General features: G+C 37.7%; 1 protein-coding gene across 1 annotated transcript in view; it reads left to right on the top strand.

Moving 5' to 3' along the window:
* The first annotated feature begins 1,726 nt into the window (after nucleotides 1–1,726).
* The window catches only part of SLC9C1 (solute carrier family 9, subfamily C (Na+-transporting carboxylic acid decarboxylase), member 1), a 111,100-nt gene continuing 93,990 nt past the window's right edge, over nucleotides 1,727–18,836 (top strand). The window contains exons 1-4 of the mRNA XM_010852747.1: nucleotides 1,727–1,914; nucleotides 3,676–3,776; nucleotides 6,743–6,871; nucleotides 14,377–14,542. Of these exons, the coding sequence (XP_010851049.1) occupies nucleotides 1,770–1,914; nucleotides 3,676–3,776; nucleotides 6,743–6,871; nucleotides 14,377–14,542 (541 nt within the window). The 5' untranslated portion in view covers nucleotides 1,727–1,769. The remainder of the gene's footprint in view (nucleotides 1,915–3,675; nucleotides 3,777–6,742; nucleotides 6,872–14,376; nucleotides 14,543–18,836) is intronic.

Genomic DNA, 18,836 nt, shown 5'->3' with positions numbered 1-18,836 from the left:
CTGGATGTGAGTTTGAGTCGAACTCCGGGAGATGGTGATGGACAGGGAGGCCTGACGTGCTGCGATTCATGGGGTCGCAAAGTGTCAGACACAACTGAGCAACTGAACTGAACTGAACTGAACTGACTATCCTTTTACTGAAACCCCCTACCACAGTTCCCCAGGGTGGATATGTCTCCCTCACTGAGACACATAATACACCAAACTTGTCAACTACAGATGTGTTTCTGGGGTCTTCACCAGAAGGACACTGATACCCTTTCTCAAAATACCTGACTCAAGAATATTGGAAAAAAATGTTGGCTTAGAGACAGAAGATTGAGCAAGGTTGCCTTTGAATTGGGTGAAGCACAGTGGTTACTAACCTTAGCTACACATTAAAATCACTTGGGGAGCGAGGCTGCCATGCAGACTGATTTAAATAGGAATCGTGGGGATAAGACTCATCACCAGTGTTATCATATCTCCCCAAGTGATTTCAAAGAAAGTTATAAATACAAGGAGAGAAATTACACAGACTGGGAAAGTATAGAAATTAGAAAACCGAAGCCAACAGCAGGTTGCCCAGAGTCTTTTCTGCTGTAAGCCTCAGCCCAGCAGATCTTTGCATGTGGGCACTCAGACCAGAGAGCTGCCGCTTTCACATTGGTGTTAATATGGCACAGTGTTTACAAGGCTCTTTGATGCTGGTGATATAATACCATGTGGAAAGAAGCAGAAAGTATGATTAGATAAAGATGAACCCAACTGTGTAAATAAAATACAGAAGAGCCACTAGATGACATGATAGTGCAAAAATTTTTGCTGTTTTTGAAATGCTTGTTTATATATTTATTTCAAAAATGTTCACAATAAGCATATATTTATTTAATTAGTTTTCTTTCAAAAGGTTGTTTAGATAGTCAGAAGAGAGCATATAAGAAAACGTATAAATATATGAAATATGAAACTGAAAAAGACATTGCTGGATCATGAGAGGAAGTTTAGTAATAACTAATTGATTGCTTAGCAAGGCAGCAAGGTGAGATGCTAAGAGATGCTAGAAAATGTTAAACCAATATTAGGAGAGATAAAATTGAAAGAATTCCCTTCATGAGGTTTAAGACCCTGATGTAAAACGTTCCTTACCATGGGAAGCAAGTGAGATTGGCAGACTGCAGCTCTCACCTATTTCTTCAGACCAAGACACGTCATGGCCCTTGTTCTTCTTCCAAGAAGTAACGATGGAAACATGTAACAATTCTCCTGTTTTAAATCATTTTGGTTTCAATATTTTTCTTAGGTCCTTAGTTGCTATAAAAATATTTAAAAATTAGAGAAAACCTAGCTCATGAATGTCTTAAAGCAGATAAAATATTATTATTGAATATCATCATGGTCTATTGATTTCTCTCTGGATATAACAAGAAAAGAGATCAGAATATTCTGCCCCCTCCACCACTTTCCACTTTGGAATAGCTGCCTGAACGTGCTTTCAGAAGCTCAGATAAGTGAGGGCAAACCCCTCAGTTGTCCATCCTGAGAAAAAAGTAACTAAACTTTTTCTTTATTATTTAAATAGAAAACATCGTAGAAGAGGAAAGCATCCCTAATTTTGGCAAACTCTAAGAAATTACTGGAAATAAGGACAAATATAGGCTTTTTTCTTTATTTTTTTAAGAAAAGCTTTAGGAGGCCACCAAGAAGAAAAATCTAACTTTCTTTTTGTTCTAGGCAAGTTTTGCAGAGTCCTGAGAGTTGGATTCAGACAGCCTGTGAGAAACCACAGGATGGATGGACAAATTTCTAATCTCACTTTTCATAGGAAAGAGTTTACTGATGAATGGCTGGAAGTTTTTAGGCATTCATTCTTGGAAACTTCTCAGGAACTCCCTAAAATCATTCTAATATTGTCTTTGATCTGTATGATTGGAGGTAGGTGCAATTCTTTTTATTTCAGTGTATTCTGTGGATGTATTTTGTATATGTCACCATATAGAATTAAGGAAGGAGAAGGCAATGGCACCCCACTCCAGTACTCTTGCCTGGAAAATCCCATGCACAGAGGAGCCTGGTGGGCCGCAGTCTATGGAGTCGCTATGAGTCGGACAAGACTCAGCGACTTCACTTCACTTTTCACTTTCATTGGAGAAGAAATGGCAACCCGCTCCAGTGTTCTTGCCTGGAGAATCCCAGGGATGGGGGAGCCTCATGGGCTGCCGTCTATGGGGTCGCACAGAGTCGGACACAACTGAAGCGACTTAGCAGCAGCAGCAGCAGCAGAATTAAGGAAGGTAACAATAGTAGGAAATTAGTGTTTTTTTTTTCTAAATTCATACCTCTATCCCAAGATTTCCAATCAAATGAATCCAATAATAATCTGCCCCTGAAGGGAGACCATGTAAATCTGATTCATATTCTTCACCTCTATTGGGCTCAGAGTATTCATACCTTCTTACTTGCTAAGTTATGGTTAGATTTAAGTGATGTGGTGAATTGAATCAGATTAATGGGAAATCAAAGGTTAGGGATTTTATTGTTAACCTGCATTATCATAAACTATAGTTTCATCCATATTTTTAAGTTAGCTGTCCCACATCTTTCTTTACTTGGAAAAAGAATTTTCAAAGTGATAGGTCTTCTGAATGATTCAGTTACTTTTTAACCCCTTGGCAATGGCACTGAGAAGTCCCTGGAGGAGGGCATGACAACCCACTCCAGTATTCTTGCCTGGAAAATCCCATGGACAGAGGAGCCTGGAGGGACACAGTCCATAGGGTGCCACAGAGTCCGGTCCTATTGAAGCAGCTTAGCACAGCACAGCACAGATGTTTTCTTAGGTTTTATCCAAATAGTAACATATGCTGAGAAGAACAGAACACTGTAGAAATCAAAAGAAAGCACAATTTTTGCATCCTTTGTCCTGATTAAGAATTGTATTACAAAGAATTAGGAAACATTAAACTGAAGGAAATGCTGTGATATTGTTTATTTATTGCACTTTGAGGGAATGAACAAAGTTAAGCATTCATTATAGGTTTTCTAATAGGTAGTGAAGTGAAAGTGTTAGTTACTCAGTCATGTCCAACTCTTTGTGACCCCATGGATTGTAGCCTGCCAGGCTCCTCCATCCATGGGACTTTCCAGGAAAGAATCCTTGAGTGGGTTGCCATTTCCTTCTCCGGGGGATATTCCCGACCCAGGGATCAAACCCAGGTCTCCTGTGTTGCAGGCAGACTCTTTACTGTCTATGCCAACCAGGGAAGGTAGCTAGATTTTCTCATTGTTATACTAATTCCTCATTGTTATATTGAGAATCAGCCAGGATATTTCATTTTAGTTATTTATTAATCCCTCATTGCTGGATTGCTTAAAAAATGAAAGCTGATTTATAGCATGTACATATATTACTATAAATATTTTAGTAGTAACCCAAGAACCAATGATTACTAGCAATGTTTACTAAAGACTCTAAGGAAATAATACACATCATAAAACGAGTAAAGCATGAGTTTAGTAGATTACCAATTATACTGATTCTATGTGTTTAAGTGTGAGGGAGGGCTTCAGTTACTGTTTCGTCACTTACTTGCTATATTTCTATATTTCATTGTCTTCATATTAAGAAGTCATAACAAATTAAAGTTCTGTTAAGTGTGATACCTCATTGCCTTTCAATAGACATATTTTTTGCAGCACTTTTGAACCAACACTTGAAAGACTTTCCAATTCCTCTCCCTGTGATATTATTTTTACTTGGATGCAGTTTTGAAATGCTAAGTTTTACATCTGACAAGGTGTGTATAGTAAATATGTGTATTTTATTTTTGAGTATATCTAAGATTCATACAAAGATGGCTTAAGAAAATTTATAAGCATATCTTTTTACTGCTGTACCAGTTCATATATGCTTGTGATGTGAATAACATTAGATCAGCTGTGTAGAAAAAGGACCCAGGTATGAAAGAGCTGAAATCCAGCTTAACATCGTCAGAACAGAGCCTAGGTCTCAAACTTGGTAGGCAATTCAGAATGAATACACACATAGCTACTGAGAGTGTGAGTAGCTGAGTATTTAATCATAATTCAAAACCTTAGACAAGAAATTGGCTAACAAGATAGAAACCCAGAAAGACTTTGAACTACTGATACAAGACTCTATTACCAAGAGAATTCTGACATTGAACCAATCTATTGCCTCAGGAATGTTTCATAGGTTTCCCATTAGAATGGAGGTTCTCTGTATGCTTGGCTTGGAATATATCAAGAAACATACATTGAACCTCTTACATGGAGTTAGAAGTGAGAGAAAAAGCAAACTATATAGCCAAGGTATCTACAGTAATACTAAATAGTTGGGAACAGCTGTAGTCAGGTAGAGAAGAGAGAATATACTTACTACAAGGAATGTAGAATGCATTACTAGCACATTAAATAGTCCTCTAGCCCAGGGGTTGGCAGCAAAGTTTTTTTTCTGTAAAAAGTCATATAGTGCATATTCTGGACTAAGCAGGCTGTATGATCTCTATCACAGCTACTCAATTCTGCCATTGTAATTTAAAAGCAGCCACAGACAGTCCATAAGTAAATTGGCATAGCTATATTCCAATAATACTTCATTTACCAAAAACAGGCATTGAGCCAGATTTGTTCCCAGGGACCATAGTTTGCCAATACCTGCCTTAGTTAATGGAGAAGGCAATGGCACGCCACCCCAGTACTCTTGCCTGGAAAATCCCATGGATGGAGGAGCCTGGTGGGCTGCTGTCCATGGGGTCGGCGCTAAGAGTCGGACATGACTCAGTGACTTCACTTCCACTTTTCACTTTCATGCATTGGAGAAGGAAACGGCAACCCACTCCAGTGTTCTTGCCTGGAGAATCCCAGGGACAGGGGAGCCTGGTGGGCTACCGTCTATGGGGTCGCATAGAGTCGGACACGACTGAAGCGACTTAGCAGCAGCGGCAGCAGCCTTAGTTAATCCATATGTAAATAGGAATGTGTATAAAAATGATTGACTTTCTCAAACAAATTATATCAGTGATGTTAAAAATGATAATGGAAACCATGTATCCAGGCAAAAATCAGAAGCAGGTTACTACTTCATTTGTTATGAACAGGTTTCATAATCATATGATATTTTACATAAATGTTACTTTAAATACTTCTATAAACTTTCCTATTTGTCAACAACTCTTAAAGGAAAGGCCCCTATGTCTAGAACTGTGAAGGGTCTAAGATTTTACTCAGGTTTCGATCTAATAAATTAACTTGCCACAGTTTCCCAATCCTGTCAAAACACATGGGACTCCTGGGCTAGAGACAAAGTACTCTGTTACTCATGGCAATAGCAGAATCCAGAGCCTAGGATTTTCTTGTTCCATTCTATGAACCCCATAAAGAGAAGTAAAGAGGGCAAGGTGAAATCTGCATACGCAATGGGTTACATTATAAGAGAGGAAATCTGAGTTTAGAGAACTTGAGTTATTTTATGATGGGCAATGAGCTCATCTTCCCCCTTGCTCCAGAGAGAGATATTATCCTTATTACACTGGACAGTGATAGTAAACCTGCCCTTTGTTCTGGAGGGAGACATTTACTGTATCTTCCAAAGCTGTTAGTACATACAAATATTCTTGAAAGAAAATATTCCTGGAAAAAAAGCGATCAGTGCCTCCACCCATAAGGTACAGAGAAACACAAGAGACCAGTGAAGAATTATGTTCCAGATACAAGAGTATCACCTAACCAGTAGGTACTCAGTGTTTCCTTCATGAGTGAATGTTGAATGGATGTGTTAATGAACCAAACTTATCTCTGCTCACCGTCAAGCAGGAAAGCCAATTTACTGACAGTGGATTGTGGTGAAGGAAAGCATCTATTATAAGGTGCCATACGAGGAGTACCAGACATCTAATGCTCAAAAAGTCTTCGCTGATGGGTTTCAGCAAAGCATTTTAAAAGCAAGGCAAATGAGGGGAGTCCCAGGGTATGTGATCAACTTGTGCACAATTCTCTGATTGGTTGATGGTGAGGTAAAGTAAAATCATTGCAAATATTTCCTGGTTCCAACCAGACTCCTGAGGGGACGTGTTTATTTCTTTCATTTGGTGGGGATTTAGCATCTGTAAAATAACTCAGCAGATATTCGTCAGACACTATTATTTAGATACTTCAGAGAGGAGCTAAAGCAGAGGCTATGAGGGAGGGGTCTATCTGGGGAAGGCCCCATAGAATCCTGCTTAGTTACAGACACCCATAATAAGGTTTAAAAATTGCAACTAAATATTTAATGATAAAGGCCACTAATTAATTATTTCATGAACTGCATTAACTTCCTAGTCTCTTATTCCTACTGTTCTTCCGTGCACATTTACATAAGCCATGGCTAATTATGTAGTTTCTGGAATTTGATGTAATTGTTTACTCCTTTGTGGATTTTGTGCATGATGATCCATCTACCCAAAATCTCTTCTCTTGTATGCCTGAAAATCTCCTACATATCCTTTAGTACCTATGTCAATGTACTTCCTATGTTTGTTCCTTAAAAAGAAAGACTAGACATAAAGATGTCCATTAACTTTTTGCTGTAGCTGGTAATGACCTGATGGAAAACTATAAAAATCCAACAGAGTTAAGACTTAAGCACTTATTATGTTGTGATGTGTCTTTTTATTTTTTGCTAGAGATAGGAATGCCTGACATGTATTCTATGCTAACAGACTAATGGGTAAATGAGAAAATAACAGTCTTATATTATTAGGTCCAAGAATATGCAGATGCCATACAATGGATGGATTCACACTTATTTTTTAATCTATTTACACCGGTAATCATCTTTAGTGTTGCATTTGATATGGATGTTTACCTGCTCCACAAGTTATTTTGGCAGGTAAGAAGTTATTTTGGCAGGTGTTATTTTCAATAATATTATTTACTCACAAACTACTACATGTTATATATGTTCAGGTTTTTCTTACATTTTAAAAAACTTAAAAAATTTTTTCTTACAAAAATTCTTTTTTACATTTAAAAAACTATTTTGAGATATAATTTACATGCAGTACTGTGCATACATTTTGAACATACAGTTTGATGAGTTTTGACAAATACCTGTGTAACCATCACCCAATCCAGATAAAAAATTTTCATCAACCTAGAGAATTCCCTCCGAATTTCTTTGAAGTCAGTCCCTTACCAATGTATCAGTGAGGCAATCCCTAATCCAACCTTTTTTTTTTAATGATTCAATTTAATTTGATTTATCTTAGAAATTTGTCCAAATATTGATGCGACTTTCAGCATAGACAGTAATTTGCAAGGTCATGGGGTACAAGTAGAAAGACTAATTTTCTCATTATTTGTTATTTCCATATACTACATTTCTTTTGAATATTAATTAATAATCAGAAAAAAAGTAGGATATGGTTTCTATAGCTTTATTCTTAAAGTCTCAAGTAGATGCCAGGTGAAAAAAATTATATAGTGACTTTTACAGGCATTATTTTCAAAAATCATTCCTAAGAAAGATAAATTATATTCAATCAAATTGATTTTTAAAAATCCATTACATATTGTTTTTCACTGGTTCTTCAATAATTACATAATAGTTTCATTGTCTTCCATGTATGACTTAGATTCATGATCAAAAATAATAAATCTCTGCTTTGGTACCACTGTAGTTTTCTTTTTTCTAAAAGTTTTTATTTTTGATGAAGTCCAATTTGTCCAAATATTGAAAATTTTTTCTTTTAGAATTTGTGTTTTTATGTCATATTAAAAAATTATTTCCTAATTCAATGTCACTAAGATTTTCTCTTATGTTTTCTTCTAGAAGTTTAATAAGTTTAGATTTCACATTTAGGCCTATGATCTAATTTGAGCTAATTTTTTAATGACATGAGATGCATGTTCAGTTTCATTTTATTTTTTCATTTGGACTTTCAATTTTTACAGAATCTTTTTTTTCTTCAGTTTTATTGCGATATAATCAACTTGGATCACTATATAAGTTTAAGGGTACAGCATAATGATTAATATTCATCATGAAATAATTATAATAAGTTCAGTGAATATCCATCATTTCATGCAGTTACAAAATTAAAGAAATAGAAAAAATATTTTTCTTTGTAATGAGAATTCTTAGGATTTACTCTCTTAACAACTTATATAACTTACAGCAATGTTAATCATATTTATCATGTTATACATTATATTCCTATTACTTGTTTATCTCATAATTAGAAGTTTGTAAGTTTGTATCTTTGTACTGTCTTCATCCAATTCTCCTTCTCACTTCCCCTGTGGTTACCACTGTCTCTGGTAACCACAACTGTGGTCTCCTTTTCTATGAGTTTGTTTGCTTATTTATTTATTTTTGAAGTGTAATTGACCTACATCACTGTGCTAATTCCTGTTATACAACATAGTGATTCAATATTTATATACTTTTCGAAGTGGTCATCACAATAATTCTAGTTACAGTATGTCACCATACAAAAATATCAGTTTTTGACTGTATTCCCCACACTGTACATTTCAAACCTGTGACTCATTTGTTTTGTGCTGAAGGTTTGTACTTCTTAATCTCCCGCAGCTATTTCTTTCCTTCTCTCAATCCCCTCTCCAGGTGGTTACCTGTTTGCTCTCTTTATGCCTCTGTTTCTGTTTTGCTGTTTGTTCACTTAGCATACTACCCTCTAGGTCCATCCGTGTTGTTGCAAATGACGAGATTTCATTCTCTTTTGTTGCTCAGTAGTCTTCCATTGTGTGCATATGTGTGTATACCTCATCTTCTTTATCCACCTATCAATGAACGTTTAGGTTGCTTCATATCTTGGCTATTGTAAATAATGCCGCAATGAACATAGAGTGCACATATTTTTTTGAATGAGCATTTTCATTTTCTTTGTATGAATACCCAAAAGTGGAATTGCTGGATTATATGGTAGTGCAATTTTTAATTTTTTGAGGAATCTCCATGTCTTTTTTCCATAGTGGCTGCACCAATTTACATTTTGCAAATGGTTCATGAGGTTTCCCTTTTCTCTACATCCTCACCAACACTTGTTATTGGTTGTCTTTTATCATAGCCCTTTTGATAGATGTGAGGTGATATCACATTGTTGAAATCAGGGATTTGCATTTCCCTGATGATTAGTGACGTTGAGCATATTTTCATATATCTATCGGTCACTTGTATGTCTTCTTGGGAAAAATGACTATTCTGATCCTTTGCCCATTACTTAATGGGGTTGTTTGCTTGTTTTTGATGTTAAGTAGTATGAGTTCTTTGTACGTTTTAGATCTTAACCCCTTATTGGATATATTGTTTGCAAATATCTTCATCCATTTAGTAGGTGCCCTTTTTCTTTTGTTGATGATTTCCTTCACTATGCAAAAGCATTCTAGCTTCATGTAGTCGCATTTATTTACTTTTGCTTTTGTTTTTCTTGCATAAAGAGACAAAGCCAAAAAAAAAGATTACTAAGATTGATGACAAGGATCTTACTATCTATGGTTTCTTCTGGAAGTTTTCCACGTGTTTAGTCCATTTTGAATTTATTTTTGTGCAGGATGTGAGAAAGTAGTACAGTTTAATTCTTTTGCATATAGCTATTCAGTTTTTCAACACTATTTATCAAATAGGCTGTCTTTCCCCTATTATATATTTCTTCCTCCTTTGTCATAGATTAACTGACCAAAGATTAATTGCATATACAATAATTATCTTTTTCCTTTTCTCAGGTTAGGGAAGTCTTCCCCTGTTATTTCTTTAAATATATCCTCTGTCCCTTTCTCTCTCTCTCTTCTCCTTCAGAGACTATTATGCTAATGTTAGTATGTTTAATGTTCTTTCAGAGATCTCTTAAACTGTCCTCTCTTTTTGTGTGTTTTTCTTTTTTGTGTTCGGCTTCAGTGATTTCTAGTACTCTGTTTTCCAGTTCCCTGCTCCATTCCTCTGTATCTTCTAATCTACTGTCGATTACTTCTGCTGCTGCTGCTAAGTCGATTCAGTCGTGTCCGACGCTGTGAGACCCCATCGACGGCAGCCCACCAGGCTCCTCTGTCCCTTGGATTCTCCAGGCAAGAACACTGGAGTGGGTTGCCATTTCCTTCTCCAATGCATAAAAGTGAAATGTGAAAGTGAAGTCGCTCAGTCGTGTCCAACTTTTAGCAACCCCATGGATTGCAGCCCACCAGGTTCCTCCGTCCATGGGATTTTCCAGGCAAGAGTACTGGAGTGGGATGCCATTGCCTTCTCCGGTTGATTACTTCTACTGCATTTTTAATTTTAATTATTACATTCTTCATCTCTGATTCTTCTTTATATTTTCTAACTCTTTGTTAAAAACTTCCATCTTCTCACTCTATTCATTTAATCTTCTCCTGGATTCTTGGATCATCTTTATCAGGTAGATTGCTTATCTCTACTTCACTTAGTTCTGAGCTTTTATCTTCTTCCTTCAAATATATATTTGGAACATACTCCACATGCTTCATTCTGCCTAATATACTATCTTATTTATATGTATCTGATAGGTTCATCGCATTTTCCAACCTTGGGGAAGTGGTCTTTTTTAGGAGAAGTCCTCTGTGCCACAGTGACACACTCCCCTCTCTTCACCAGGGCTACATCCTCTAGGGGTTCTTCTTACATGAGCTACATGGGTCCATCTCTTGCAGCAGGCTGACCACGGTGGAAAGTCTGATAGATGTGGCTGGCCCCAGTTCAGTTGGTTTCTAGGCTCTGCCTTGTGTGGATGCTGCCAGCTGCTGGTGGGCAAAGCCAGGTCATGAAGCAGCTGGCTACATTCCCTGGGGTCCCAGGGCTAGTGCTGGCCCACTGGTAGGCAGAGCTGTGTTCTGGAGTGGGTTTCTGTGGGACCAGGGATCCTGTATCCAGTGTCTACCTGCTGGTTGGTGGGTCCAGTTCCTGACACAGCTGATTACAGGGCCTGGGGTGCTCCAAAGTTCATGTTGACCTGTTGGTGAATAAGGCTGAATCCCAGGGGTGGGCAGCTGAGGCATCGAAAGTGTCTTGGAGCTGGTATCAGCTTGCTGATATGCTGGGTGGTGGGGGTGCCAGGGCTACTATTGGCCTGCTGATGGGCAGGGCCATGATCCAGGGGGGCACCTGGAGCAAGTGCTGTCCTGTTCATCTGGATGGCTTTGGTGCTCTTGTGGTTCCTGGGTTCATGTCTACCCACTGGTGGGTGAGGATGCATCCTGGGGCTAGTGCCAGCTTGATGGTGGGTGAAACTAGGTTCCTCCAGCTGACTGTAGAGACCCAGAGGATCCTAGGACTAGTGCCAGTATATTGATATATGGGGTTGGATCCTAGCCTTTTTGATGAACAGGGCTGTGTCCCAGGTTAGCTGTACACTCAAGGAGTCTTAAGGAAACTAGCCTACGGGTAGGCAGAGCCGTATCCTCACCCAGGTAGCTGCTTGTCCTGAGGTGTTCCAATACTTTTGCCAACAAGCAGGGCCAGATTCTGCAGATTAATAAGCTAGATGAAGGATTCCAAAATGGCACTTGCCAGTACCAGTGTCCACGTGGTAGAACAAGTTCCCCGAAATGGCTACCAGCTGTGTCTATGTCTCTGGGGCGTCATTCCACTCTGAAAGATTTTTCAAGATCAGCAGGTGGGTCTGACCTTGGCTCCTTTCAAATTATTGCTTCTGCCTTGGGTCCCAGAGCATCTGAGATTTTGTGTGTGCCCTTTAAGAGTGGAGGTTCTATTTCTCACAGCCGTCTGTCTATCCCAAAAGCAAGTCCTGCTGGCCTTCAAAGCCAAATGTTCTAGTGATATCATCATCATGGTGCAGTACCCCCAGCCCGGGGATCCTGACGCAGGGCCTGGACTCTTCACTTCTAAGAGAGAAACTCTGCAATTGTAATTCTTCTAGCTGTGGCTCACTCACTGTGGATATGGGTCTTGACTCCATAGTGTTTCTGGCTCCTCTTCCCATCTTATGGTGTGTTTTCTTTTCTTTTTTTTTAATATAGTTGATTTAAAATATTATGTTAGTTTCAGGTATACAATGTAGTGAATCCATATATTTTGAGATTAAAAGATAATGGCTATAATTCTCTGTGCTGTACAATATGTCTTTGTTGCTTATTTTATACATTCCGTCAACCCCATACACTTAACTTGTCCCTACCTCACTTACCTTTCCCTTTTGGTAACCACTAATTTGTTTTCTATATCTATGAATCTATTTCTCTTTTGCATATATATTCATTTGTATTTTTTTTAGATTCCACATATAAATGATATATAGCACTTATCTTTCTCTGATTGATTTCTCTAAGCATAATGTTCTCTAAGTCTATCCACATTGCTGCAAATGGCAGAATTTTATTCTTGCATTGATTGTATAGTGGTGAGCATAGCTGCCTTCCATTCTTTTTATGGCTGAATAATATTCTATTGAATATAAAAACCACATCCCCTTATCTATTCATCTGTTAATAGGCACTTGAGTTGTCATGGTTTCTTTATATCTTTAGTTGTAGATCTTTCTCCTAGTCTTATGGCCTTTCTCAACAATAGCTACTGTTTTAAATAGGAATGAGTAATCAGTATACTGTTGGCTGTATATGAAATACATTATTGCTGTTAACTGTAGTCACCATACTGATATTATGCCCCTATGCTTTACTTTGGAGAAGGCAATGGCACCCCACTCCGGTACTCTTGCCTGGAAAATCCCATGGACCGAGGAGCCTGGTGGGCTGCAGTCCATGGGGTCGCTAAGAGTCAGACACGACTGAGCGACTTCACTTTCACTTTTCACTTTCATGCATTGGAGAAGGAAATGGTAACCCACTCCAGTGTTCTTGCCTGGAGAATCCCAGGGACAGGGGAGCCTTGTGGGCTGCCCTCTCTGGGGTCACACAGAGTCGGACACGACTAAAATGACTTAGCATGTTTTACTTATTTTATAACTGGAAATTGGTGCCTTATGACCAATTTTATGCATTTCACACCTTCATCTCCCAACTAACCTGATTACCTGCCTCTGTCAACCATGAATCTGTTCTCCAAATCTATGAATTTGTTTTTTTAGATTCCACACATAAGTGAGATCATATGGCATTTGTCTTTCTCTGCATAATTTATTTCACTTAGTATATGCCCTCAAGATCCACTTATATTGTGGCAAATGGCAAGATTTCCTTCTTTTTCTTATGACTGAATAATATTCCATATATGTATATATATATATACATAATGCATATTCCTTATCCATTCATCTATAGATGGACATTTAGATCGCTTAATGTTTTGGCTGTTGTGAATAATGCTGTAGTGAACATGGGAGTATATTTGTGAATTCTCACAGGTACTTTAAGGAACAATCAGCATATTTTCCCAAGTCTGTTTGGTCATAAAATCATGCTAAATAGCCACCACAGAATAAGAGAAAATAGAAGGCAACTTCCCACTAGTGGGAAGGCAGAAGGCCAGGTTCCACTTCTGAAATAATAGAATTTTCCTTCCTATCTTTTCCCTGGTCCTCTGCCATTTCCATGCACTCTTTCTATTATTTTGTTTTCTCTTTCCTCCCCTGACCCCCACTCTTTTGTAACCTCTTTCTAAATTTTTTTTCTTTTTTCTGTGTTAATAAACTATGTCTCAGTTTTTATCCATTGTTAAATGTGTATATATATTATACATATGTAACATATTGGAGAAGACAATGGCACCCCACTCCAGTACTCTTGCCTGGAAAATCCCATGGATGGAGGAGCCTGGTGGGCTGCAGTCCATGGGGTCGCTAAGAGTCAGACACGACTGAGCGACTTCACTTTCACTTTTCACTTTCATGTATTGGAGAAGGAAATGGCAACCCACTCCAGTGTTCTTGCCTGGAGAATCCCAGGTACTGGGGAGCCTGGTGGGCTGCCGTCTATGGGGTCGCACAGAGTCGGACACGACTGAAGTGACTTAGCAGCAGCAGCAGCAACATATAGTATATTTATATGGTATCTACCTTCACAGATACATATCTATATTCAATGTCTTTATCAAGATAATTAAAAATTTGTTTTTTCCTTTATGGTTTATTACAGGATATTGAATATAATTCCCTGTGCTTTATAGTAGGACCCTGTTGTTTATCTATTTTATATGTAGCAGTTTGTATAAAAGTTGTTTTTTAATTATAATATTTCCTATAACTAGTATTTCTTAGATTCTAAGACTCTCACTGCAACTTTTTCCCTTATTTCCAGAGTTTCAAGCACATAGTTGTTAAGTAATATAATAGAAAATTTCCCTTTGATGGATTTAATGTGATTCTACATCTTCAGTATCCTGATTTTGCTTTTAAAAATGTAATACAAATGCAATTTGATTTTTCTATCTATGAAATTTCTTTGCAGATAGTTTTCATTACGGTTCCTGGCTTTCTGATTAACTATACCTTAATCCTTTGGTATCTGGCATCTGTGAATAAATTGCTTTTGAAAACCACCCCATGGTTATTATTTTCAGCTATCCTTGTGAGTTTAGATCCCATGCTGACTTCATCTGCTATAAAAGATCTGGGTAGGTATATTTCTCTCTTTTCCTATATTTAAAATATATTCCGTGTTTAAATTGTCTAGTTTTAAGATCTTTGTTCATTATAGCTTCTTACTATGTGAAGTGGGGTGCTGGGACACTAAGGTTTGAACATAGAGATTCATTTGGTGATTCTTAGAATAGGATGAAATGCCAGTGGTGGGCTTACTTAGTATTTTAAGTCTTACATTCAGTTGTGGAATGAAAGTGAAAGTTAAAGTCGATCAGTCATGTCCAACTCTTTGTGAGGGCATGAACTATACAGTTCATGGAATTCTCCAGGCCAGAATACTGGAGTGGGTAGCCTTTCCCTTCTCCAGGGGATCTTCCCAACCCAGGGATCAAACCCTGGTTTCCCACATTGCAGGCAGATTTTTTACTAGCTAAGCCACAAAGGAAGCCCAAAGAAAATAATCTGCCTTTTGCATTGGCTGGGAATCAATCCCCAGCCTCCCATGTGGCAAGTGAGAATTCTACCACCAATGTCTTGTAAGGCAGGGCATTATTTGGAATGCTTGACTTCATGCATGTGTCTGCCTTGAGCCAACAGAATAGTTATGGAAGCATTACAATATTGTATGTATTTCATGGTAACATTTTTATTGCCCAACACCTCTTTTCTGTTGAAAACGCTGTTCTTTGGATAATGCTATCTGTAAAAAAAAAATTATCTTTTAAGTCTTTGTCACCATTAAGACCAAAATTCTAAAGAGTCAAAAACAATAAAATCATTAATGATATAGTGTTTTCAGTGTGCACTGTTTTAGGAGAAAGAAACCTCTTTTGAAAAGTAAAATACCAAGTCAGTGTAACCCAGAAAAAAAAAAAATGCTAAGACTCACATTCAAAAAAAAGGAAAAATTACCTAATTTATGTTTGCTTGACTATTTTTTATAATGAGAATGGAAACATTTGTTTTAAAATAGAATTTTAATGTGGCACATACATGCATACACACCCTCACAGGAACACTTTTTAATGGACAGTTAAAAAGGAAAGAGCTATCTGAGGCAAGTAGAAGGAGAGTAGGGGAGAAATATCAAGTGTAGGGGAGAAATATCAAGTGTATCTATATGAATAAAGAAAAGTCAGATCTTTAAGACAAGGAGATTAAGATTGTATCAGCATCTATCCCCCAACCCTGCTGCTATGGGACTCTGTCAATTCCTGCTCCTTTTCATACTCATAAGATTTGGAGGAGTTCTGTACTACCTGAGAGAATTCCATAATCCTCTTAACTTTATAATCTTAGAGTTTATAAAGTCAAACCATTGCCTTCCTGGTTTACCATTGTTGAATTTAAATCATTTCTTTGGATTTACTTACAAAGTTATTCTTGTAATCTTTGGTCATCTTGCCGTTACTTTTGGAATTTTGCTTTTCTCCTCACTTTGCATCATTTTTAAAGTATAAAACATTTATTTTTCTCTTGGAAATATTTTTGCCTGAGTTTTCACAGAAAGACTTTTATATATTTTTTATTTCATTCTCAACAATAAAATCTGGCCAGGCCTAATGTTTGGAGTACATGGATACATTCACATTGTCTTGAGCTTTTTATGATCTATTGACTCCTCTTATGCTCCTTGTCTTTATTTCCAAATATTCATTTTGTTATAGCCCTATTTTCTAAGATGAAATAGTTATACAACAGTATCAGTTAGGGTTTGTTTTTGTCTTTGCCTTTGACTAAAAATAACTCCAAAGGGTAGTGGCTTAAAACTACGATCATTTTTTTATTTCTCATGAGTTTGGTAGCTTTGATGGTATGAACTGGGCTCTGCTGATCTTGGCTAGGCTCACTAATGAATCTGCAGTCAGCTAGAGGGTTATCTGAGAGCTAAATGATCTAGAATGGCCTCACCCGGAAGATCATTTCTCCCATATTATTTCTCACATTCCTCCAGAAGAGTAGCCAGGAAATTCTGCCATGATGGTGGCGGGGATCTAAGAGAGTAGAAGCAGAAATCTTTCTCAAGCCTCTCCTTGTATAAAGTCTTATTAAAAAAAAAATCTCTTTGGTGATATAAACTTCAGTCTTATGCAGAAGGCATGAATGCAGAGACAGGTGAAGAATTAGATCATGAAGGCAATGAGTTTCTACAGGGACAGACTGCCTTGGCTTTGCTTCTTTTCCAGTAGCATACTTACTGTATTAGATTGTGATCAGAAGGATAGGCTGATTGGTTCAAGAAAGGTTTTTACCATTTCCTTAATAATATTTCCTTCCTATGGACATTTTGAAAGTTATTAAAGAAGTTCAGTTATAGTGTTGCCCCACAGGAACATTGAATGGCAAAGAAAGAAAGAAATAATAATTGATAGATATCTAAACTTGGAATAATATCATAAATGGAGGAGATTAAGATGGAAATATATCAGAATGCTCTCCATTAATGGAGTTTGATTTCTAAAACCATTGAAAGTGATGTATGAGAAAGTCAGACAATTACTAATTACAGTCTGACTACCTGGACAACTGCATTAATACTTTGGTTAGTTACCATGGTATAGAGCTTTGGTTTATAAGTCTGCCTTATCCCTCTACTATCATTTTTTTGTCTTGTCTTAAATGCATGGTGTACATATTTATATAGACCAAGTCTCAGAATTAAAAAATAATAAATTTCACATTTTCATCTGTACTTTGAAACAAGAAATGAGAGCTCTAGTTGATCATCTTACATAAAACAAGCTCCCCCTGGTGAATCAGTGGCAAAGAGTCTGCATGCCAATGCAGGCGATGCAAGTTCTATTCCCTTGGAAGATTCCTTGGAATAGGAAATGGCAACCCACTCCAGTATTCTTGTCTGAAAAATCCTATGGACAGAGGATCCTAGGACTCTTAAGAGTCTTTTCCAGCACTAAAATTCAAAAGAATCAATTCTTTGGCACTCAGCCTTCCTTATGGTTCAAGTCTCACATTCATACAGGACTACTGGAAAAACCATTTGTGTGTGTGCTTATTCGTGTCCTAGTCTTTGGTTCCTCTCTCCATGGGATTTTCCAGGCAAGAATACTGGAGTGGGTTGCCATTTCCTACTCCAGGGAATCTTCCCGACTCAGGGATTGAACCCATGTCTCTTGTGTCTCCTACACTGGCAGGCAGATTCTTTACCACTGTGCCACCCAGGAAGCTCCCTTATTGGAAAAGCCATAGTTTTGACTATACAGACCTTTGTCAGTAAAGTGATGTCTCTGCTTTTTAATATGCTAGGTTTGTCATAACTTTTCTTCCAAGAAGCAAGCATCTTTTATTTATTTATTTTATTTAAATTTATTTATTTTAATTGGAGGCTAATTACTTTACAATATTGTATTGGTTTTGCCATACATCAACGTGAATCCTCCACGGGTGTACACATTTTCCCCATCCTGAACCCCCCTCCCACCTCCCTCCCCGTACCATCCCTCTGGGTCATCCCAGTGCACCAGCCCCAAGCGTCTTTTAATTTTATCATCTATATTGATTTTGGAGTCCAAGAAAATAAAATTTGCCACTGTTTCCACTTTTTCCCTATTTGCCATGAAGTGATGGGACCAGATCTTAGTTTCTGAATGTTGAGTTTTAAGCCAGCTTTTTCACTCTCCTCTTTTATGCTCATCAAGAGACTCTTTAGGTCCTCTTCAGTTTCTGCCATTAGAGTGATATCATCTGTATATCTGAGGTTGTTGATATTTCTCCTGGCAATCTTGATTCAAGCTTGTGATTTATTCAACCCAGAATTTTACATGATGTACACTGCATATAAGTTAAATAAGCAGGGTGACAACATACAGCCTTGAGGTACTCTTTTCCCAATTTTGAACCAGTCTGTTTTTTCATGTCCAGTTCTAACTCTTTCTTCTTTACTTAAATACAGTTTTCTCAGAAGGCAGATTAGGGGGTGTGGTATTCCCATCTCTTTAAGAATTTCCACAGTTTGTTGTGATCCAGAAGTCAAAGGCTTAGCAGAAACAATGAAGCAGAAGTGGATATTTTTCTGGAATTCCCTTGGTTTTTCTCTGACCCAATAAATGTTAGCAATTTGATCTCTGGTTCCTCTGCCTTTTCTAAACCTAGCTTGTATATCTGAAAGTTCTTGGTTCATGTACTGTTGAAGCCTAGCTTGAAGGATTTTGAGCATTATCTTGCTGGTATGAGATAAGCGCAATTGATGTATGGATGTGAGAGTTGGACTGTGAAGAAGGCTGAGCGCCTAAGAATTGATGCTTTTGAACTGTGGCGTTGGAGAAGACTCTTGAGAGTCCCTTGGACTGCAAGGAGATCCAACCAGTC

This window comes from Bison bison, unplaced genomic scaffold, assembly GCF_000754665.1.
Source record: "Bison bison bison isolate TAMUID 2011002044 unplaced genomic scaffold, Bison_UMD1.0 scf7180017864314, whole genome shotgun sequence".
NCBI classification, from domain to species: Eukaryota; Metazoa; Chordata; class Mammalia; order Artiodactyla; family Bovidae; genus Bison; species Bison bison.
The sequence above is the reverse complement of the archived record's forward strand: the minus strand, read 5'-3'. Positions and strand labels throughout refer to the sequence as shown.